Below are 25421 nucleotides of genomic sequence, written 5' to 3'. Positions count from 1 at the left end.
GTTTGACTTTTCATTTATTTATTTTTTTCACTGAACAATTCGAGTCGTTAGGAAAAATAAATGCATATTATAAGACAATGACAGTGTTTTTTGACCTTACATGCATTTTAGACTGTTGTTGGAGACCCTCAAAACCAAAATATTACATTTTGTTAATGCATAATAGGGGCTCTTTAAAGAACAAATTTTAAATTGGCAAATCCATTCTGCTAATTAATCTCTTCCCCTATGCATATGGACTACATCTAAATATAAATAAATGTGAATTAAATGCAATTCATTGCAGTGATTTAGACTCTTTAGATTCTCATGGCAATATACTAATTAAAACTTCTGTAAAATACTTAGGAATTACTGTTGCTAAAGACAGTAATCTTAATATTCAGAATAATTTTGTAAATCATTTTCTAAAAGCAAAAAAGATTCTTAATGGTTGGTTGGAAAGGGAGGTCTCAATATTTGGAAGAATTATATTAACCAAAATGGAATTGCTATCTAAATGTGTTTACCCAGCCTCTTCACTAGCTATCCCCCCACATTTAATAAAATAATACAGGAGTGTCATTTTTAATTTTGTCTGGGAAAATAAGTATCACTACAAAAACAAAAATGACTTGGTTAACAGATATAAAGAAGGGAGCCTAAATGTTATTGACATGAAATTAATGAACTGGGTTCTAAAATAATGCAATGGCTAAGATCATTTCTTTGTAACACAAACAGTATATGGTTTACAGTTACTTTTGCCGTATTCTGCAGAGTAGGTGGTATTGTTGTTTTGATCAGATGTGCTTTTGAACTGTCTAAACTGCCTCTCAAACTGTCTTTGTTTCACCAGTAGGTCCTATTGTGCAGGACACTAGCCTTTTCCTACAATTTCAGTCTTCATAAAACTTGTATATAAAACAATCATTTTATTTTATATTGAAATAAGTCTTTATTTTGTAAAAATTAGGTTAGAAATAATATTGTTTTCTTTATTGGATATGATGGATAGCCACGGTGACATTCTTAATTACAACAGCTTAGACTTAAAACATGGTTTTGTTTGTCAACTAAAGAGTTTTACACAATTATCAATGTTATTCATAAAACATTATAGTATTGATCAGAGGTATTCTTTCACAATATTCTGTTGTGTATGTCACAATGTTTTCTCTTCCATGTCTTTTTTTTTGGCACTTGTTTGGTAAACAAAGCAAGTCTCTCATATAATATCTCTACTAAAAGACAATACTACTTTACAAACTGCATTGTACATAAATCAGATGAACATTTTCACATTAGTCAATGTTAATACTGTAATAATAATAAAAAAAATTTACACACATTTACTCAAGTAAAAAACTTGGGGTTTTTTTGGGGTTGGGGTTGTAAAAAGAATTTTTGATGGGCTAAAAATCTGCAGAATTCTGCCCATGCTGAATCTCTGTGGGCCTAGTTATAATTTCATTATGAAGTTAAAATTCTTACAACCTGGAACTGCGCTGTGACTCATGATCTACACTTAAAAAAATAAAATAAAAATAAAAATCTTCACCCATCCTCAGTTATTGAGGGTGCTTTCACACCTGTGAATCGACTCAGTTGTTCCGAAACAGAGATTACAAATGTTATATTGTTGCTCTATGCTCTTGGAGCAGTTCGCTTCTGTATTCGCATCATATAGCCGTATGCCTATTACATATCCATAATACACTGTGATATAACCGCGCTCGGATTGTATCGCTTTCTCACTGCAATCGATCCGCTCCAGAGTGCGTTTCAATCAAGCCGAGACCACCTCATTCAAGCGAACTTGGAGTGATTGATTTGGCGCAGATCCTAGAGCAATTTGTTGGTTTCACATATGCCAAACGAACCGCGCTAACTGGGCAAACGAGACAGGTTCCGAAACAAAAGTGTAGCTGTGAAAGCACCCTGAGTTTAAATCTTCAGATGTTCAAAGGGTTTCATTTTCAGTAACTTGATATGTATTCAAGAGTACAAACTTGTTTAGCATGCTGTCCCGGGAGAGAGCCCTAAGCTCTGCTTGACTAACCCTCAATTTTTAGGACTCTGATCTCCATTGTGAAGCTTCATGTGAGTGCTGAGGCTTCTTTTACATTTAAAGCCCTTTCCACACTCACTGCATCTAAAACAATCCTCTCCTGAGTGAGTCTTCATGTGTTGCCTAATGGTGTCTTTGCGTGTGAGGCTCTTTCCACACTGATCACATGTGAACACTGTGGTTCCAGTGTGACCATTCATGTGGTTCATGAGGCTAGCTTTGGTTGTGAAGCTCTTTCCACACTGAGCACATGTAAACGGCTTCTCCCCGGTGTGACTTATCATGTGGTGTTTGAGTGTGCTTTTATATCTGAAACTTTTACTACACTCTGTGCATGTGTAAGGTTTCTCTCCAGTGTGAACCCTTATGTGGATCTCAAGGTCTTGCTTTTGAGCAAAACTTTTCCCACACTGTGTGCAAGTAAAAATTCTTCCTCCAGTGTGAATTCTCATGTGGGCTTCAAGGTTGCTATTTTGCTTAAAACTCTTTCCACACTGAATGCAAGAGTAAGGCCTCTCCCCAGTGTGAATTCTCATGTGCGCTACCAAGTTTGCTGATTGATGGAAGCTTTTTCCACACTGTAGGCATGGGTACAGCCCCACTCCAGTGTGAATTCTCATGTGCTGTGCAAAGTTTCCTGTAGTATAGAAGCGCTGTCCACATTGTTGGCATTCGTACGGCCTCTCTCCAGTGTGTGTTCTCATGTGGACTTTAAGATTGCTAATTTGCTTAAAACTCTTTCCACATTGAGAGCAGGAGTAAGGCTTCTCCCCAGTGTGAATTCTCATGTGGACTACCAAGTTTCCACTAGTACAGAAGCATTGTCCACACTGTTGGCATGTGTAGGGCTTCTCTCCAGAGTGAATTCTCATGTGGACTTGAAGATTGTGTTTTCGACTAAAACGGTTTCCACACTGACGACAAGTAAAATTACATGCAGATTTGGAATTCCGAGGTCTTCCGTGTGATGAAGTCTTTTCAGTCAGTGTGGGTTTTTCATCAGTTATTTCTTGCTGTTTCTCAAACTGTTTCTCTTCCATTTCATTCCATTGTTGAGTCTCTTCTTTCAGCACCATCAGGTCTTTAAAAAAAAATTAAATAACTTTAGTATGAAGGCACAAAGCAACAAGCATGAAATGAATATTTACAGATTAGGCATCTATTAAAAATTACGTTTAAGATTGGTAATCAAGCTCCAGAGGAGGACTGTAATTTAACAGTATGGCAGCATATGAAAAAATGACATATAGAATATTAGATAAATTGGATGTTTATCAGAGAAGATGGGGAAATTACTTGGCATTTTTGGACAAGGAAAAAGGTCATTGTGGTGAGACGCACACATAATTCTTTTATTTATTTGTTTTATTGTATTGTTACTGTTCCTATAGAGTTTAATAAAAGTATTTGTGTTTACTGGGTCTATGATAGTTATACTCAATGACAGCAAGCACTACCGCTGTAGAGGAGGGGAGGGATAAGAGGATGTTAAAAGGAGGTAAAATGTGTAAACTGATTGTATTGTGAAATTATTGAAGAAAAAGAAAATAAAAATTGAATCATTAAAAAAAAAAAAAAAAAAAAAACGTAGGAATAGTATAGCAGAAAATATTGTCGGTTTTAAAACCTTGACTTTTCCAAACTGCGGTATACCTTGAAAGCAGTTATCGTCCCATGCCTAAGCAGCATAAAACTGTTTTAGGATCTAAAATTAATTATTTAAATAAAAGTCTCAAGCAAAAATATTCCAATGGCGGCGACTGCTGGTACATGAAGAATATGGTCAATATTTTGAGAATTTCTGACGAACTTGACACTCAAATGTTTGCATATCATCAGCATGCTGTAATCCATTTCTTAAGCAGCAACAGTCATTTTAGACTAGTTTGTTGGCCAGTTGTAGTCAGTGCAATGCTAAACATTATTGTTACACTAGAATTTGTTTGTTTTGTTTCACATCGTTCCACAGCAAACATCATATAGTTTAGAATACTGTACAATGTTTTGTAATAATTAATTATTTCATTGTCCATTTCATTCAGCATTAAAGACCATTATGAATGAAATATTAGACTTATAAGGCTAAGGATTTTTTTATAATTGGCCCAGATGGAAAAGATTTTTATTTGTCTTATCAAAAAAATATTAGAATTTAATACATTTAATAATACAATAATAAATGAATAGTAAAAAATAAATATTTTTGATATTTCTTAGCAAAAGATTTTAAATTATGTGTAAAAACAAGCAATCTCTAGTTGTATCCATTCACCTTTTCCAACATAAACTTTCTTGAAAAAAAAAAAAATGAACAAATGTTTTAAAAGTTTTAAAAACTATAATAAACTAAATCTATGCACAACATTCTGTCCAGGTCGATGTCCTCAGCAGTAAATACATGGAGCATGTTTAAACAAATGTCATTGTAAGGAAAATAATCAAACCATTATGATAAATAGAGTTAAAATGACCTTTTTAAATAAAACCTTTAAAGTTTTATTGTGATGGATTGTTGGTGATTGTATGAGTTTTAGCCAGATTGGGAAGCAAAACATGAATAAAGGAAAATGAAGATTTGTTTAAACAAGATTTAAGACCTACAACACAATATTTCAGTAAATTTAAGACTTTTTAAGACCTAAAATTTTGATTTTGGAATTTAAGACATTTTATGACCCCGCGGAAACCCTGTTTAAACACAATAGCCCTGGTAATTAGTTATTATAATAATGATGTAAGTCTAACTTAGACACTATCTTTGAGAACTACTAACAACTACAAGAAACAAGTTTAAACCCATAAAGAAGTTGATGGGGAAAAAAGGGGATTGTGATCAACGTGACACATGCAAATGGAAAGTACTAAGCCAGCACCATCGCCCAATGACTGTAAAAAATATGGACGACACGACAGCCCCTTTTTCCATTGAACGCCTTGAGGGCAAAACGCCTGCTTGACGGGCACAAACTGTCGCAAAAGACTGCTGAAATTGGAGCCTGTACATGCGCAGAAGGACTGTCTGATGGAGCCAGAGGAGGAGCCGCGAAAATGAGCAGAATCGAGTTCCAACCAAACGCTTTATGTAAAAGCAACCACCCCCCTCGCACTTCTCACTTGACTGCCGGCATCTGCACTATAACAAAGGCTCACTGATGTAAATAGAAGCACTAACATTTAAAAACACAAAATAATACACGTTTAAAAAAAGTGTGATGTAAGCTGTTATACTTAAATAAAAGCAATACATGCTGGACTGCAGAAATAAACAATCTTTTATACACTCAAGCCTGAATATCAGCACAAATAATATATTTTCTTATTGTTGTGTTTGTTGTTGGTACTTGTTATCTTCATAGGGGTAGAAATAACACTTGTAAAATATAAACAATAACATATAAACAACACGTACATTTTTAGAAAGGTTTTTATTTTTAATTAGCAATCAACAGAACCCATAATATAGCCTACACACCTAACGATTTACCAGGCGGGAACAATCATGCGTTTAGAAGATAAATACAGCAAGATTACTAAATATCAACAGGATATTTACACATCCCAACACGGCAATTTGTGCAAAAAAAAAAAAACTTTGCACTTTTAATACAATGTCCATTTGCTGCAACATCACTAGTATATTGTTTATTGATTTTCGCTTGAATTGTTTATTTATTTAATTTTATTGCCTCCGTTTTCATTTGGTTTATTTGATGCCTTTATTATATCTGGCAACAAGGAATTTACATTCATTTTAATGTTTAGTTGAAGTTTTGAAATAAAACGCCAACAGTAAATGATGTAAACAAATAATATCTAACATTTACAGCTTTATTAGGCTATTTAAGATTCGGTTTCAAGAACCTTATAATGTTTTATAACAGCAAATTCAGTAGATTACTTAATAACATATGCCAAAACTTAAAATGCAGAGACGTCCTGTAAAGCAAGTTCACCTTACAGGAGATCAACGTGGAGATTATTTTAGACACATAAAAAGAATTACTGCTAACGATCACCTATTTTCCCCATACTTGAATTAGTTTATTTTATTGTGCAGTTTTATTGTCATTTTTATATTGAAATTCTTAATTCTTGTGCACTAAAAAATTTATTCAATTTTATTATTATTTAATACTTGTGCAATCAATACAGGTTTATTGTTATTTATTTTGTCCTTTATTTAAATATTTGTGATGAATGTTGTTTGCATTTTTATTCAAAGGTTAAACTCAGTGCTACACTTTGCGTTTACATAGTAGCTTGCGTTTGCTGTTATATCAACACAAATGGATGTAATAACATTAACAAAGGTGAGGGTTTTATATAATGAAGATTCAAATAGCGCCAGCGCACATAACCTACTCGCGGCGTCGCGGGCCGATTCCAGTTCGCATGCGGCAGCGTCGGCTCGCTTGGCCGCCGCATCTGGCTCGATTAAATCGGGCTGGAATCGGGCAGTGAGTCCATAGGCATCCGGAGTAGGTAGGTCCAGAAGAGGTAGTCAGCCTGAGGGGTAAGTCTCCGGGCAGGCGAGATTCTAGCCGAAAATGGCTCGAGTGTGTTTTGCTGTCTGGGTGGTTAGGCGTGTATCAGCAAACTAATAAAGCCCGAGAAAAGCCCTGACCTTAGCGAATAAAGAGTGTTCCACCAGATCATGTATGTCATAAACTATAGTTTACTGCTGAACTCATTTTGTCATGGTAAAATAACACAGAAATCGAATAATAACACTTCAGTCTCCTGCCGAAGCTCAGACAGTCAGCTTTGAGAAACTCAATCACAGCTGTCAATCACGATGACACGTCCAGCATTAAATTACTGCTAAAAACAAACTGTTTACAAAAATGAAGATCTGCACCTATCTCAGCACAATAATCATTGCCTTAATCGACCAGAACCATCTTTCGGGACATTTTATTGCAAGTGTAAATAATTATTTTTTTATTTGGGCTCAAGTCTCATTCATTAACACGGAGGAGGCGGGCTTTATGACTTGTACTGTAGCCAGCCCCCAGGGGGCGAGCTAACGGCCGAGACCTTTACTCAAACGCAGGTTACCGGCACACTTGCCATCGCCGTAATAGCAAATATCTTCTATGAGAATACTGTAAGTCAAATATCGTCAGCACAGTTCAACTTTTTTAATTTATTGTTTTTTTTTTATATATAGTGCTTAAAGACGCTTTACAAACAGTAGGAGAAGAAGAAAAGCAATAAGCTTAAGAAGGTAGAGAAAATTGTATATAGACTTATAATACATAAAAAGAATGACAAAAGACCTAAAACAAGTAATAAAAAACTCATTCCCGTCTTTTAATGAGTGCTTATGTACATTTAGTAGAACTAGGCAGCACACTCAGGGCAGCAAGATGGATTTCATTTAGTATTCTTATTATTCAAATATATCTGAATGAGCATTAGATGACGGAGCCGGTCTTTGAGAATGAAAACCAACCTGTTTGTTCCTGCAGATCTTCCTGTTTGACTGAGAATGTTTCTTCAATCTTCACATCTTCACTCTCCTCTTTAATAAATGCCATCTTTATAACAGTGTGAAGATCAGTCGCTTCAGCAGGAGTTTTTCCTCTGTGTTTGGACACTGTATCCTGTTTAAAATGAACAAAACAATACAAATGTTCTGTTTAAAATGAATAAAACAATTAACAGAAAAAAATTCTCTTCAAAACTTGCTTTAACAGTTTCTTTTAATGAGAGTGATAAACAAAAAGAAATCAGATAAAGAGTAAATCCGAGCAAGAAACAATAGCCACAAATGAGCTGAATAAAACTAGTACTTCATTTCTTATAGTGATGTATACGTAGAATGGTATGACATTAGGCTATTTAATAAATTAAACCTTCATTGAAACACTTACACACATCTCTGTTGTTCAAACAATAGCATTCGGTTACTGCGAGTAAAAAAGTATTACATTGTATAAAGGGTTGAAAATATTGTCAACAGCAGGTACAGCTTCGGATGAAAAACCTGAAACTTTAATCAAGCGCTTTATATCTTTGTAAAAGTTTCAAAACAAACCTTTCTCCAGTGAAATCACGGCGCAAGAGCGGCGCAGCCTTATGACGTCACACGATATGACAAAATAAAAGTCTTTTTTTTTGTCACTTCTTGTTTTTAGGCGGTTGGCAACCAGCTTTTTCGCGTCGATCGGGATTGCAGTGTTAACTAACCCATGTATTTCTTATAGTGAAACAAAGCCCCACCAATAAATAAATAAATTATATATATATATATATATATATATATATATATATATATATATATATATATATATATATATATATATATATATATATATATAAACCAAAAAGTTACAAACATATCTAAAGCACACATCACCCGTGCTCAACTTTAATATGTTATTTATTTTAGGTTCCACTTGTTTTTTTTTCCTGTAGCTGTGTGAATAATCTATTTCTTTCTGATTTTTGATAAATTGGGCAGTGCATTAAAACATGTTCTACAGTCAACTGGTTGTCATTACATTTACACATCCCATCTGCATGTTTATTGATCATATGTAATGTCCTATTGAGTGCTGTGTGATTAAATCTCATTCTTTTGAACTTGTCCTCTTCCTGTTTGTTTTTTCCCTACCTCTTCCAACTTTGTTCTGTATGGTGTAATATTGACATCCTGTACTCTCATTATTCCATATAAGCTGCCATTTTCTCAATACTTTAGTTTTAACGATGCTTTTGATTTCTGACTTGCTGTATGATGTCCATGTCTATCGAAGTTTGCTGCGCTGCTTGTTTTGCCAACTTGTCTGCCATCTCATTCCCACTGACCCCTATGTGTTCTGGTACCCACAACAATGAAATGATAACTCCTGATTTTATGAGATTATTTCCCAACTGTACTATTTCATAAATGATGTCCTGCCGTAACTCTGATACTAAATTTTTTATACTCATAAGTGCTGAAATTGAATCAGAAGCAATGACGGCTTAAACTGGTTTATTATCCTCAACCCACTTTAGAGCCAACCATATCGCTACCAATTGTGCTGTATACACTGCTAAATTATTACTAATTCTTTTTACAGCTTCAATCTTTTAACTTTTGAATACTTTATGACACTCCTACCCTTTGTCTAATTCTTGATGCATCTGTATACATTTCCCTTGTTTCATTGTATTTTTCTCATATATAATTTTCAACTCGTTTACAATCAATCTCACTTTCTTGTTTTTTTATTTTATTATTTTAATTATTTTAAAATCAACTTCCAAATCACCAAGCAGCCATGTGGGAACTACTGGAAATACTCTAGTGGGCGAAATTGTTAGTGTGTCTATTTCCATATCATATACTTTACATTGTATTATTCATCCATAACCTTTAACACTCTGTTTCTCTTGTTCTTGGCACTGCATTAGAACTGTTTGTGCTATGTGATTGTCATTATGACCTTTCAAGTTAGCCCAGTATACTACTGCCAGTTGATCTCTCCTATGTTTTTTTTTTTTTTGCAGTCATAAATTGTTGATACATGTCTCCCTCGTTTTCCACTTGCTCTCTCTCTCTCTCTCTCTCTCTCTCTCTCTCTCTCACACACACACACACACACACACACACACACAGATACAGATATTCAGAATTGATCAAAACCTTTAATCTTAAAATTTTTATGACAACTTTGAAAGAGTTTTTAGGGTCATTATCACTGTAAAGTGCCTTTGAGACCAACATTTTCAAGATTTTTTTATTTAACCACATTGTTGTATTAATTAGACATAGGCTGTAAGAAATGAATGCTGGTCACGCTCTTGCACTTTTTACAAATAATCTGCAAGGAAAAAAAAACAGTAAACAAACCTCAAATTGTGTCAACCCCGTCATGGACAAATTCAGAGTAGTATATCTTCATTACAGTGTAATTATAAAATGTATATTTTCAGATGTGTCCCTTTACAAACCTAACTTTATAGAGTTTATTTATAATGATGAAATAATGGACAAAACATTTATTTCCCACTAAAACATGCAATCGTTGCACATAATTTTCAAAATAAAAAACAAGATCTAAAGTTGTGAACTGATTCTCTGAAGAAATCACACACGTCCATCTTTATATGAAGACTGTACTTTATTAACAGCGCACTTGTTAACTGAAACATGCTATAACATGCAACCTATGTTTCTCATGCATAGTTACTTATGAGGAGTTTATCTTCAAGGAGCCAACTGTCAGTTTTTGTGTGTGTGTGTGTGTGTGTGTGTGTGTGTGTTTTCTCTGTCTCCCTCTTGTGTCTAGTTATTTGTATGCAGTTTCACCTTTTAGCAATTCCCTTGTTTGCCCGTCCCCATTACTCCCACCTGTTCTCCTTGATTATTCGGCTATTTAGTCTCCCCTTCTCCCTCATTCTGCACTTGATAATTACTTTGTGTCCGGAGTGACATTAGTTACCTGGCCTTCCTGATCAGAAGATAGAACCTTGTGTATTTTCTCCAGTCCTGTCTCTATCCACTTGTTATGCGTTCAACTATGCATTGGCTCACCCCTGCTATGCCCACAGACCACGATTGAGTGAAGTATATCCATTAGCTCGGCTGTCTGAGGTCTGTTCCTTTATTTTTCGACTGTTTTGCCAGGAGGCTCTTTTCGTTTGACCAGTCTATCATCACCCAAAGGAGAGCTGATCGTTGACTTCATGTGTTCTCACTATTTTATCTGAGTGATTTTTTTTCTTTTCCCTACTGCATTTAATAGGGCAGAGTTTTGATCCACTTCTGTTTAATAAATCTTCTTTAAATTCTCTCTTGCGCTTGGGTCTCCATTATATCACACGACAAACACATTAAAGTGCAACACGTTATAAACACATTAATCACTGTATTTTTAAGACAGATCATCAGTCACAATGATCAACATCTCACATATTTTGGCAAACTTTCAAACAATATTAACTGGCCCTTATTGGTTAATTAAGTAATCACAAAAGATGTTTTGCTGAGGTTATGAATAATTGGGTCATTTTCATATAGAAGTTGACCATGATGGTGGAAAGCAAGATGAAAGGGTGGACATTGGCATGACAGGGTGGACAAAGACTTTATTTAGTGAATTAAATATGGAGGGACATTTAAAAACCAACAGGTACAACAAGACATATTAAAGGGTTCATATAAAAGGGTTGTAAAAGTTTTCAAGAATTCAACTTCTGTTTTCACTAATACTGTAAACCACTGAGTCACTATGCTGTCTCTTCTGTTATCAAATAGGTTTTATTAATATGCAAATTCATGGCAAAATAAACAACTATTGTACTTCAAATTAAACTAAATTTGCTAATGAATGTAAACCTTTTCATTGTATTGGAGGAGAGAAGTAATGTTAGAAGCAACTCAAGTTAAACACCTGAACAATAATGTTTTTTTTTGTTTTGTTTTTTTAAATAAACACTCGGAAATTATATAAATTAACTGGCATGTAACATTTTTTGTTTCAGAACTTAAGCACTCACTTTGTATCATTGTTCTTCTGTTTCTTCCTATATTGCATCTCTATGTATAGCTTGATACTCCTGCCATCTAGTGGTCATTTACAGTAACATCAACAAATCACTACATCCCTTTTCCTTTGAGATAAATTAAACAATTATGCATAAACAGCAAAGGTGATGCAAGGAATTATTCAATTGTAATTAAACAGAAATTTCAAAATGAAAAGAAGAAACAACACACTTGTTTGGCACATTCCACATGTAAACAAACAGTCTCTTTACTAATTAAGTCGATCAGGTTTCTTTATTGTACACAATGATCTTCTCAAGATAGGAAAGTCATTGGTCTCTGTAGACGAACCATTATCGAGGGGAATGGAAGTAGACTGCCTGCTTTGTTGAACTTGTTCTTCAGGAGAGATTTCTTCTTTCCTGTCATCAAATTTTTCCTGTGTCCTAAGAAGACTCCTGCAATTTCTCCTTAGACAATGTCCATTCTCTGTTTTCACAACATATGGTCTTGGATTTACCTCTTCCAACACAACAGCTCTTTTGCCCCAGCCGCTTGCATCTTCCACTCTCACAATGTCATCCCCTGACAGCACTTTCAGCATTTTGGTTTGTCATAGTTTGTCTTTTGCCTCTTTTGGAGAGCTAGCTTTTTCTGTCTTACAGCTGCACTGCTCATTTTGTCTTGTTTTGCATTTACTATGAAGGGAAGTGTCGTTGTTAACTTACGATTCATTAAGAGCTCTGCAGAAGATGCACCGTGCTCAAGAGGTGTTCCTCGATAACTCAGAAGAGCCAGATATGGATCAGAATTGTCCTCTGTAGCCTTTTTGAGCAATTGCTTCACTATGTGCACTCCTTTTTCAGCTTTCCCGTTAGACTGAGCATGATGGGGACTTGAAGTCACATGCTCAAAATCATAGTGAGCAGCAAAATCTCGAAACTCTTGTGAACCATAGCATGGGCCATTGTCACTTACCACTACCAGTTTGACTTTAAATTGACTTTAAATGCTGAATCACACATGCACTTTAGTAAAGTAAAAAAAAGTAGTAATCCACCACTAGCAAGTATTCTTTTCCTTGGAAATGAAACAGATCTGTACCCACTTTCTGCCAGGGATACTGAGGTAGATATGTTTTGATCATAGGTTCTCTTGCTTGTTTGTTTTGATGTTTTAGGCATACTTTACAATTACTGACCCTTTTCTCAATGTCAGAGTTTATTCCGGGCCAATAGACTGAATCCCTGGATCTCCTCTTGCACTTGCAGATGTCCTTTATGTATTCTGGAAAGCATCTTTTTTTCTCAGCACTTGTAGAACAACTATTCTGTCTCGTATTTTAGTGACAATAAAGGTAAATTTTTTTCCAAATTTTTTTTATCCTTTCAAATAGCTGTAGGAGCCTCTGATTATGTTCTTGCATTGTACTTCCCCAGACCACTATGTCATCAACATAAACACATACTCCCTCCAGTCCTTCTATCACATGCTCCATGGCACGATGAAAAATTTCAGAAGCTGAAATTATCCGAAAGGGTAGACGTAAAAATGAATACCGCCCAAATGACGTGTTGAATGTGCAATACTTGGTACAGTCTTCATGAAGCTTTACTTGCCAAAATCCCTGTGAAGCATCTAATTTGCTAAAATATTTTGCACCAGTCATTTCTCTTGTAATCTCCTCACTTTTTGGAATCTGGTAATGTTTCCGTTTTATGTTTAACTCTTAACTCATGCCTTTGCAGTTTGCAAATTGCTCTCCAAATGCTGAGCATTGTTTAGGTTGATGTTTTCAACCACATATTTTACAGCTGTATAAATCAGAGCTTGTGTTAGAAGTAGCTCTTTAAAACTGCCTTTTCATTTTGTGTGTGACAGCGCCGACTACTGGACTGTCAGCAGTATGTCCTTCATCACTAAATGTTCTAGAATTCAAAGCGGCAAGTTCGCTACCATAACAAATCTTGACAGATCCATCCAGTGTTAGCTCCGATTCTCTGAGAAGCCTTTCTCTCAATTTCTTATCAAAGATTCCAAACACAATTTGGTCTCTGATCATTGATTCAGTCAACGTTTCAAAGTTGCAAGTTTTTGACTTTAATGTCAAATCAGTCAAATATGAGTCAAAACTTTCTCCCTATGGTTGAGTGCGTGAGCGAAACACATACCTCTCATATGTTTCATTTTTCTTCGGTGAGCAGTGCTCATCAAATTTCCTTATTACCTCATCATATTTTCCTCGATCTGCAGCATCCACAAAAGTGAACGTATTGTATACTTCAATTGCTTGTGGACCAGCTACTGTTAGGAGCAATGCAATTTTTCGTGAATCCGATTCACTATCCAGGCCGACAGCTTGCATATACAGCATGAATTGCTGCTGAAATGTCCTCCAGTTGCTATCAACGTTCCCACTACGTTTCAGAGACTCTTCAGAGTCCATATTTGCTGTATCACAGAAGAGTGTACTCATGGTACCATGTGGTGTTCATTAAATAAACATTTGGAAAATTATATAAATGAACTGGCATGTAACATTTATTGTTTCAGAAGCACTCACTTCGTATCATTGTTCTTCTATTTCTTCCTATATTGCATCTCTATGTACATCTTGATACTCCTGTCATCTAATGGTCATTAACAGTAACAACAACAAATCACAGGAACAGCCATTCCATTGCTTGAGGAAAGAGATCCATAAGCTAAGTTCATCGCGACTGGGTTTAGAAAGAAGAATTATTTCTTCTAAACCATGAACTGTGGTGGATAGTTGAAGGAGGTGGTTAATGAAAGGACGGCCTTGTGGGATGATGCGCATGGCGAGATTTAGATGGCAGAGAATAGATAGGAGTTCTCGTTTTGTGCACGTCTGTTTTTCTAGGAAAATTTGGGATAGAGAAATGATTCGGTCAATTTTCTCTTTAGGAAGGGATGCTTGGAATTTATGTGAGTCTAGGTTAATGCCCAGAAATTGGATTGAAGTACTGGGTCCAGAAGTTTTTTCTTCTGCGAGAGGAATTCGAAGATCAGCTAAATCATTTGGAACACAACCTCATGGCGAAAGCTATAGGTGACCTATTATTTAAAAGCGGAATTTATGTTATGTCTCCAAAGCTTGTGAAAACAAAAAGCATACATTAATTCTTTTTATTTATAGTAGGTTATTTATTAAGTATCTGTACTGTATATGACATGGGCCAGCTGGTTAGAACTTTCTGCTGTGGTTTACATGAGTCAAATTGTAAAAGTAGACTTAAAAAAAAACAAAAAAAAAAACAATATCCTACCTAATAATAATAATAATACTAACAATAATCATCATCATCATCATCATCATTATTATTAAAGTATGATTTTACATTTTTTAATACATAATTATTTAATTTCATTTCTTAAAAAATCACCAAATTTTTTTTATGATTTATATATGATATTAGAACACGTGTTAGCTTTTGTAAGTGATTTTATGTTTTTGAATAGAATATGTAATGTTCAACTTCTCAATAATATTTGTAAAGCAAACAGGCCCTATATGTGCCATACATTTAAATTAATATGGAAAGAGAGTGCATGTTTTGACCAAATCTATTATTGGATTTTATTTTAAATGCGTGTTGATATAATAAAAATAAAATTTTGCACATAGAAATGATGGGGTTCTTCTCTAAAGAAGTAGTTACTCCACCCAGTTTAGAGCACCATTATAGTCGTTTTACGTTATAACTAACGTTATTCAAGCCATGGATCTGCAACATAGAAACTATGCGTTTTGGAAAACACTAGTCACTACATCGCTCTTTTCCCAAACGATTTATCGTACCATGATAGTTGAGCTGCGAGTTTCGTCGTTGTTTAAAGCACCCCCGATCAAAGCTGGTCTATTGTCCAGTGCAGAGCGCATTTTTTGTGTGCCTCGCTGACACATTGCTTAATACACACAGGATGTACAGCAATGCGCAAATATCTTTAAAAATGAAAAAAAGATTAAAGGATTAAAATATTAAAAATATATTATTTTCTAGCCTACATAAATATAAAAACCACCACCTTCATGCCTTGCTTTTCTCAGGGGGCTTTTTCAGTTTATTCATAACAATTTGCTTTTGTATAATGTTATCGCTATCATTATTAGCAGTATTACTTATTATATGCATATTTATATTTGTTTCATTAAAAACAAGCTTAGACTTGCCCACCTGTCAGGGTTTAGACCAATGACTGTAAAAAATATGGACGACGCGACAGCCCCTTTTCCCATTGAACGCCTTGAGGGCAAAATGCCTGCTTGACCGGCACAAACTGTCGCAAAAGACTGCTGAAATTGGAGCCTGGACATGCGCAGAAGGACTGTCGGATGAAGCCAGAGGAGGAGCCGCGAAAATGAGCGGAGTCCAGCTTCCAACCAAACGCTTTATGTAAAATCAACCACGCCCCCCAAACTTCTCACTTGACACCTCCTGTATCTGCACTATAACAAAGGCTCGCTGATGTAAACAGAAGCACTTACATTTAAAAACAAAGAAAAATATGCGGTTTAAAAACGGTGTGATTTAAGCTGTTATACTTTAATAAAAGCAATACATGCTGGACTGCAGAAATAACAATCTTTTATACACTCAAGCCTGAATATCAGCACAAATAATATATTCTCTAAAATATGTATATTCTATAAAAGTGAACAATAACATAAACAACACGTACATTTTTTAGAAAGGTTTTTATTTTTAATTAGCAATCAACAGAACCCAAAATATAGCCTACACACCATAACGATTTACCATGCGGGAACAATCGTGCGTTTAGAAGATAAATACAGCAAGATTTCTAAATATCAACAGGATATTTACACATTCCAACCCTGCAATTTGTCAATTTGTGCAAAAAAAACTTTGCACTATTAATACAATGTGCTGCAACATCGCTATTTTGTTTATTAATTTTCGCTTGAAATGTTTATTTATTTATTTATTGCCTCCGTTTTCAGTTGGTTTATTCGATGCCTTCATTATATCTGGCAACGAGGAATTTACATTATTTTTAATGTTAGTTGGAGTTTTTAAATAAAACGCCAACAGTAAATGATGTAAATAAATAATAACATTTACAGCTCTAGGCTATATAAGATTTGGTTTCAAGAACCTTATAATGTTTTATAACAGCAAATTCAGTAGATTAGCTACTTAATAACATGCCAAAACTTAAAATGCATAGATGTCCTGTAAAGCAAGTTCAAATAACCCTACAGGAGATCAAGGTGGAGATTATTATTTTAGACACATAAAGAGAACTACTGCTAACGATCTCCTGTATTTTCCCCGTACTTAAATTAGTTTATTTTATTGTGCAGTTTTATTGTCATTTTTATATTTCTTAATTCTTGTGCATTACAAAATGTATTCAATTGTGTTATTATTTAATACTGTGCCATCAATACAGGTTTTTATTTTGTCCTTTATTTAAATATTAAAATAAATATTTTAATAAATTTAAATATGCTGTTTGCATCTTTATTCAAAGGTTAAACTCAGTGCTACACTTTGCGTTTACATAGTAGCCTGCGTTTGCTGTCATATTAACACAAATGGATATAATAACGTTAACAAATGTGAGGGTTTTATATAATGAAGATTCAATCGCGCCAGCTCCGGGCCGCAGCACATAACCTACTCGCGGCGTCGCGGGATGATTCCGGCTCGCATGTGGCAGCGCCGGCTCGCTTGGCCACCGCATCTGGCTCGATTGACTCGGGCTGGAATAGGGCAGTGAGTCCAGGCATCCAGAGTAGGTCCAGCAGAGGTAGTCAGTCTGAGGGGTAAGTCTCCGGCAGGCGAGAATCTAGCCGGAACTGGCCCGAATGTATTTTGCTATCTGGGTGGCTAGGCATGTATCAGCAAACTTATAAAGCCAGAAAAAAGCCCTGACCTTAGCGAATAAACAGTGTTCCACTAGGATCATGTATGTCAGAAACTATAGTTTACTGCTGAACTCATTTTGGCATGGTAAAATAACACAGAAATCGAATAATAACACTTCAGTCTCTTGCCGAAGACGGTCTGCTTTGAGAACCTGTTAATCACGATGACACTACCAGCATTAAATTACTGCTAAAAACAAACTGTTAACAAAAATGAAGGTCTGCACCTATTTCAGCACAATAATCAGTGCCTTAATCGACCAGAACCATCTTTTGGGACATTTTATTGCAAGTGTAATTAATTTTTTTATTTGGGCTCAAGTCTCCTTCATTAACACGGAGGAGGCGGGCTTTATGACTTGTACTGCAGCCAGCCCCCAGGGGGCGATCTAACGGCCGAGACCTTCACTCAAACGCAGGCTTGCAGCACACTTGGTTTAGACCATATGGGCCATAGCATGTGTATTTGGATATAACTCAGTTTTTTGAACACTTATTATTATTCATTTGCTCGAAATTAGAACTAAATTTAGAAATAGTTTTGAAACAAATCTTTTGAAACAATTATACAAAATTTTAATTAAATACTATGTTCACGAAAAAAGTTTTTCCTCAAAAAAGCTATATCCTCAAATGAGAGAGGCCGAATTGAAGAGGCTTGTTCTTTACACATTTTTTAAGGTCAGACAGTCTAACCAACAAAAGCTGAGCTTATTTTAAAATAGCCTTTATTAGCTAAATTTCCCATTACACAGAGAACCTGATGATGAGATTGAAAGTAAAAGTAAATCGCAACCATGAATTAAAACTTAGCATATTGACAGCTCTCTGAAACGAGAATATTATGCAGGTTAACATTAAAGTGTCGCACAACTGGACACTACTATCACAGGATCGGAGTTAATCACTATCCAGCAGTTCTGCCGTACAGAACCAACGGTTCAGCACCACCGATGTGGACAGTTCCAGCACCGCCACCAGATACCTACCTGCGCGCCCTATGGATCAGCAGCCCATTTTTAATATATATATTTTTTATACAGTACATGTAGATGTATATTAGCTATCTTTTTACTAACTAACTTTAAATATAACACCAACATGCAGTGGGTTGTTTTACAACCAAACACAATTATATATATGTTTTTCATTTGGAAAAAAAATAATAATAATAATACAGTGCATGGTCTTAAGTATACACTTAAAACACTTAAGTAACATTTTTTTCCCCTCTGGTTTTCATCCATACTGTAAAGGATCTCAATACTGGAAAAAAAATGCAAGAAAGATTCTTGAAGTCAAAGAAGAGGTCTTCCAGGGGTTGCAGGGCAACAAGAAGAAGAGAATTAGGTAATTTAAAGACGTCTCTTCTTTGTCTAAACATTTAAAAAATAATAATTGTTAAACTTAGCCTTTTTAAAAATGTTTTTCAATAGTTGACTTTTGAAAGAAGAACTGTTGAAGAATTGATTTCATAAGCAGCCTCATATTATTTATCTATTTTGTTTTCCTTGTAACAGTCAAATCGAGGAAGATGCTGCAGTGATTGGAGAGGTAACACATAAAATAGAAGAGCTTGTACTGGCCTCCCAGAGCCTACCTAAGATCACAGCAGCAATTTAGAAGTCTTTCCAGTCTGGCTGCAACTGATTGAGTCACCTTGAGCTCTTCCCAACTTCAGATAATCAAACAAGGCTTCTGCTCTCTTGTTTGTCTAAGCATTTATCCCAATCAATGGTATTGTAATTTTACCACATGTAAAATCCTTGTTGATCCTCTTTGTAATTAATTAGATGTATTTATCTACTGGGACAGACCTTTGTGTAACATCCAATGGCATAAGGGATAAAGTGTACACATAGTTTTTTGTCATTTGAAAACAAAAAATTGATCTTAGTTGTTATTCTTAAAAATTTTTTTTTTTGATTTTCATTTGAAAATATATTTGTGTACTGCTGTACATAATCTGTGCCTTAAGCAGTGTGTACCACTGATTATGTTGTTGCTTGGCAAACGCAGCCCTGAGGTGCGTTTTCCAAACAACGACGTAACTCGTGGCTGAACTATTATAGAACAAAGCATCGGTTGGGAAAAGAAAAATGTAGTTATGAGTGTTTCCCAAAACTCGTAGTTTCTCTGTCGCAGATCTATTGCTTGAACCATGTGAGTTATATTGTAACTATACATAATGATGCTCTAAACGGGGTGGTAACAACTTCTTTAGAGAAGAACGTCCTGGTTACGTACGTAACCCACATTCCCCGAATAGGTAACAGAGACGTATGTCTGTATAAACAGACTTTGGAAGTGTTTTTTATACGACCAATCACTTCTGAAGATATGAAAACCGGCCAATGAAATGCCAATCGAATTGGCGGAGCTTAGCTCCACAGCTGAAACTGATGAGCCAATTAGGGCTATATCAGTCGGCTGTGTGAGTCAGCTCATCAGAATTTTGCCTGCTGAAGAGCCGATCGTTCAGCTCCCAGCTGGAGAATCAGGTGCTGTGGCAGTGGAGACACGTCTCTGTTCCCTATTTGGGGAATGTGGGTTACGTACGTAACCAGGACGTTCCCCTTCATAAGGGAAATCCTACGTGTGTCTGTGTAAACAGACTTTAGGAGACTGTATGGAAAGTGCTACAGCCGCCAAAGCTCGTTGCGCTACTGATGTGTAGTTTGCCAAGCCAAAGCGAGAACGCACTGACATCACCAAGAGCGCAACCTTCCAACGTCCCCTAGGCCCAACATATTACCATTACATGGGAATAAATGTTTAATCGGGGGTCGTAAGTGTGCTTTTACCTAGCTAATGTAGACTAGAGAATTTTGGAAATACGACTGGACGTTGGGAAAGCATCAGTCCCCGCAGGGGGAGGATGCAGCGGATACCACCTGCTACGCAGAAATGGGAGACCTGATGGTAAACAGACATACAGACTAGCCCTAATGAGGGGGAGTGCTACATATGATAAGCTGGTTAGCGGTTTAGAGAAGACACGGGACCGCCTAAAAAAGGGGAACCCACCATGGTAATAATGCATGTGGCATCACCAAGTGGGGATGCACATAGCTGGCACCAATCCTTAATATGCGTGTAGACCAAATGGGCGTACCAACCGCACACTGAGCCATGCACTTGACTCCTCCGCTGAGTTGATGCTCGCGGACTCGGAGGAACTCTCTAGGGTTCGCCTGAGAAGGAAAACTTACAAGTAGAGTGGAAAAAAGCACACACATCTCCGGGTTAGGGAGCATGGCGCAGCAAGCATTTGTGACACAGAGCTTAATCCCCCCTCCCCCCCCCGATTTATTGGGGTTACGCAATAACCAGGAGAAAACCGGCAACAGCATCAACTAACCACTAGGCCAACCTCTGTTTTGATACGCCACTTCCCTTCTGCCGACCACCCTAACAGATAATGAGATGTTCAAATGATCTTACATTTTGCGTTTGTTCCACATAAAGGCCAAAGTGCGAATGTGACAAAGCAGTGAGCGGGTTGAGCCTGCCTCCTCCGAAGGCAGCGCTTGCAGGTTCACCACCTGATCTCTAAATGGGGTGGTAGGAACCTTGGGCACATAGCCAGGCCGGGGTCTCAGGACAACATGAGAATAACCGGGCCCGAATTCAAGGCATGACTTGCTGACCGAGAATGCCTCCAGATCCCCAACTCTCTTGAATAATGCCAATGCGCTAAGCAGAGCTGTCTTAAATGTCAGAATTTAAGAGACACCAAATCGAGTGGCTCAAACCGATCTCTCTGCAGACCTGCTAGGACTATAGAGAGATCCCAAAAGGGCATGAGAGGGGGCAGGACGGATTTCTCTGAGGAATCGGATGATTAGATCATGCTTCCCGAGCGTGTTGCCATCCACCGCGTCATGATGAGCGGAGATCGCAGCCACGTAAACCTTGTGTGTGGAAGGCGACAGCCTGCGCTCAAGCTTATCCTGAAGGAAGGATAACACAATGCTAATCTGGCAAGTTCGGGGGTCTTCTCGGCAAGAAGCGGACCACTCAGAGCAGCCTCGTAAAGGATGCTCTAGCCTGAGTCGTGGTGTTAAGTACCGCGGGCGGTAAGTCACCGAAGTCTTTCGTGCTTCGTCTATGGACCACACGTGGAGGTTCCAGAGATCTGAGCATAAGTGCCAGATGGTGCCTCGTCCCTGAGAGAGGAGGTCCTCCCTTAGGGGAATGCACCAAGGAGGGGCCACTGCGAGGAGTGTGAGCTCCGAAACCCAGGCCCGGTTGGGCCAGAGGGGTGCAACAAACAAGACCTGCATCTCGACCTCCCTGACTTTGCACAAATTTGTGCGATTAGGCTCACTGGGGGAAACACATATTTGCGCATGCCCGATGGCCAACTGTGAGCCAGTGCATCCGTGGGGGGCCTCTGTCAGGGAATAAAACAGCTGGCAATGTGCATTCTCGATGGAAGCAAACAGATCGATCTGGGCTTCCTGAACTGCGCCCATATCAGCTGGACCAAATCGGGGAGGAGTCTCCAATCTCCTCGGGACACTAGCTGCCATGAGAGCGCATCGGCTGCACGGTTGAGCTCGCCTGGAATGTGAATGGCGCACAGTGATTTCAGCCGCATGTGACGCCAAAGGAGCAGACGGCGAGCGAGCTGAGACATGCGGCTAAAGTGTATACCCCCCATATGGTTGATATAAGCCAAAGTCGCCATGCTGTCCGTTCTGACCAGCGTGTGTTACTGCTCGTGCACCGGTAAAAAGCGGCAGAGAGCCAGATACACTGCCAACACCTCCAGGCAGTTGATATGCCAATGCAGGCGGGGTGCGGACCACAAAGCTACGAGCTGGAAGGCGAAGCATCCCAGACTGGCAGTGCTCGGGTTTTGGTTGCCGCTGGCCCGGAGACTGGCAGTTTAGAGTTGTTGTGGACCAATGTAATAATCCTCGGCCCCCCACCGAGGAAAGAGCAGGTCCCCTCTTCTCCGAATGGCCTGTCCACAGACCGCACTGACGAGGAGCGAGGGGTCCGCGGGCCCGAAGGCGACGGATTGGCCCCCAATGTAACCCTAAGGCCTGCCTGAGTGCTAACCGCGTGACTTGCCCTAATAAAAGACCTCGCCGCGACCTCAGTTGCGCAACAGTCAAACCATCGCAATGCGGGCAAGAACTGTCCACGAGCACCGCATCAACATATTGGACCCCCAAGCATGTGACGCAATACTCGTGCCTGTCTTCCGGGGCGAGGAAACCACCACATCCAGAAACGTGCAGTTGAAAAGACTTAAAAAGTCTTTTAAATCTTTAAAAAGATGTGCTGAACAACCATGTGCTCTCTTAGGGAATTCTGCTCTTTGTAGAAACTGCTCTTTTAGATCACCAGCAAATTGCCAACACAGCTCAACCCTCCGCTAAAACCTTTTCTTTTGCACTGGTAAAGGAAATGCTTTCTTCAACGTTGGAAGTCAGCTCAGCAGAAGGGTTCTTCTGTCTCAGATCGGTTCTGAAGCAACAATTCTTATGAGCTGTTCTTCTTCTTATGAGATTTATTGGCGGTTGGCATAGAACTTTTAAGTGCACTTTTAAGCACCTGCTGGTTAGGAGTGTGGGCCTTGGTCGCACTTTCTATCCATCTTTAGAAAACTAAAAAAAAAAAAAAAACTACACACATATCTATATTCATTTATCTAATTTAGACATCTTAAAAAAAAGTATTAAATTTCTATACAGTCCTCATCTGACTTATTTTTTAGCATTTTAACTAAATTAAAATTTGGATTACTTCTTTTCAAATTTAAAATAAACACTTTCCTTTCCCTGTTGTACTTTGGACACTTCATAATAACATGCTCCACTGTTTCTTCTTGCCCACAATAGTCACATTTTCCAGTCTGATGTTGATTTATTTTGTACAATGTACTGTTAAGTCCTGTATGTCCAAATCTAATTCTTGATATTATACTCTCTTCCCTCCTACTTTTAGTTGTTATTCTTCCTTTATCCACATTTCTTTGTATATTAAACAACCACCTTCCATTTTTTCCTTCCTCCGATTGTTTTTTCCACCTATTTATAAAAAAATCGCTTGGTTAAAACCTTTATCTCACTTATACTATATTTTATTTCCATGTCTATAATTGATTTTCTTGTAGCTTCTTTAGTGCCCTCGTCTGCCAACTCATTCCCTGTTATTCCACTATGAGCTGGAACCCAACATAACTTAATTTCTAATCCCATCATCTGAATGCGATATAGTGTTTGCAAAATCTTGATCAATATATCCTTTTTGCTTTCAGAATGTCAACTCTCTAATGTCACCAGTGAGGAGTCCGAACATACCAGCGCTCGAACGGTCTATTTTCCTCAACCCATTCAAGTGGCATTAGTATTGCCTCCATTTCTCCAGTATACACTGAAAGATCATCTGATATTCTTTTAATAACTTTAATTCTGAAATATATTACTGTGTATGCTACCCCCACTCTGTTTTTACTATCTTTAGATGCATCTGTATATTTTAAAACATGATCAAAATATTTGTCTTTAATATATGTTTGCACCATTTGAATATTAAAATTGCCCTCTGCACTTATCTCTTCTCTTTGCCAGTGATGCATCAACAATGGGTTTTGGTAGTATTTGATCATGGTACTGTTGGACTAATAACCATATTGTTTAGTTAAATTTCTTCCGCCTCTTTTGGTACAATCCACCCAAAACGTTTAATTTCTGATTTTTCTTTTTCCCAACAAGGTTTTAACACTTCCTTAACTGGATGATCAAAGTTATGTCCCTGTATATTGACTCAGTAGTTCATTGTCAATTGAACTCTATAAGTTCTAATGGCATTTGCCAAGTTTCAATCTGAAGAGCTGCTGTAGGAGTAGACCTTATAGCCCCTGTTATTAATCGTAATGCCTTATACTGAATTTTATCCAGTTTCCTTAACATGCTTGAATTAGCAGATTGAAATACTATACATCCATAATCCAGTACTGATATTATTAAACCAATGTAAAAAAATATCACTGCAACCCTTTCTGCTCCCCAGTCTTTACCCAGCAAACATCTCACATTTGCTCAATGTGTACTTTAAAACTGAGCTTTTCATCATACCATACCCCTAAAAACTTAAAACATGACACTCTTTCTATACCTTGTCCATATAACTTAGGAATTAACTCCTTGTTATATTTTTGCTTTGAAAAAAATTACTGTTTTTTTCAACAGAGAATCTAAACCCCCACTTATATGACCCTTTTTCGATTACTTATATAGCTGTTTGCATTTTCCTTACCACAAAATCTAAATTCCTTCCACGTTTCCAGATTGCACCATCATCTGCATCCTTTCTCAATACCTAAGAATACATCATTAATCATGAATGAAAATAACAAAGGGCTAATTATGCTTCCTTGAGGAGTACCATTTTCCACTATCAGTTAATGTTGGGAAACTATACTCTCTCCTAATTCCATTCATTTTCCTTACCCTACCCCAAACCCTCCGAATATTCTTTCTCTACCCACAGTATTACAGAACAATCTCCAATACTCTCTTTTCGCTGTCTTAATAACAACTGCTTGTGCCTTTCTATTGTTAGGAGATTTGAATAAACAGTTTAATAAAAGTCTGGTGTGTCAGATGAAGATGAAGAGAAAACTCGAAAGAGTCGAAGATGCAATTAAAAAATGAAAAATTTACTGAAGATAGTTTGCAGTTCTATGGCAGAGGGGCTTCACACTCAGATGAGCTCGCAGGCCGATCTGACTTACAGTTCAACAATTGAACAAATATACACTTTACACAAGTCCAGAAAAGGTGGGATCCAGGTAAACAGTTCTCATTGGTTACAACAGAAATAGACCATTCTAAATGCATGCGTCAAAGAAGCATAGTATCTACTTCCAGATATGGAAGGCCTTAGTGTGTGCTAAAGTTATTAGGAGCTGATCTCCAACCTGTAAAAAGCTAAACCAGGGACACAATAGATGC

At 37.3% G+C, this 25421-nt stretch overlaps 1 protein-coding gene across 1 annotated transcript; it reads right to left on the bottom strand.

Annotated features, from left to right (window-relative positions):
* Positions 1 to 917: 917 nt before the first annotated feature.
* znf1059 (zinc finger protein 1059) lies at positions 918 to 8119 on the bottom strand. Its single transcript, NM_001128249.2, is given in 3 exon segments — positions 918 to 3131; positions 7506 to 7656; positions 8091 to 8119. Coding segments are annotated over 2 exon segments (1173 nt in total). The 5' UTR covers positions 7591 to 7656; positions 8091 to 8119; the 3' UTR covers positions 918 to 2043.
* Between the last annotated feature and the right edge of the window lie 17302 nt (positions 8120 to 25421).

Source organism: Danio rerio, chromosome 4 (assembly GCF_052040795.2).
Source record: "Danio rerio strain M-AB ecotype USA chromosome 4, GRCz13ab, whole genome shotgun sequence".
Lineage (NCBI taxonomy): Eukaryota > Metazoa > Chordata > Actinopteri > Cypriniformes > Danionidae > Danio > Danio rerio.
Note: the sequence above shows the minus strand (reverse complement) of the source record. Positions and strands in the feature narration are given on the sequence as shown.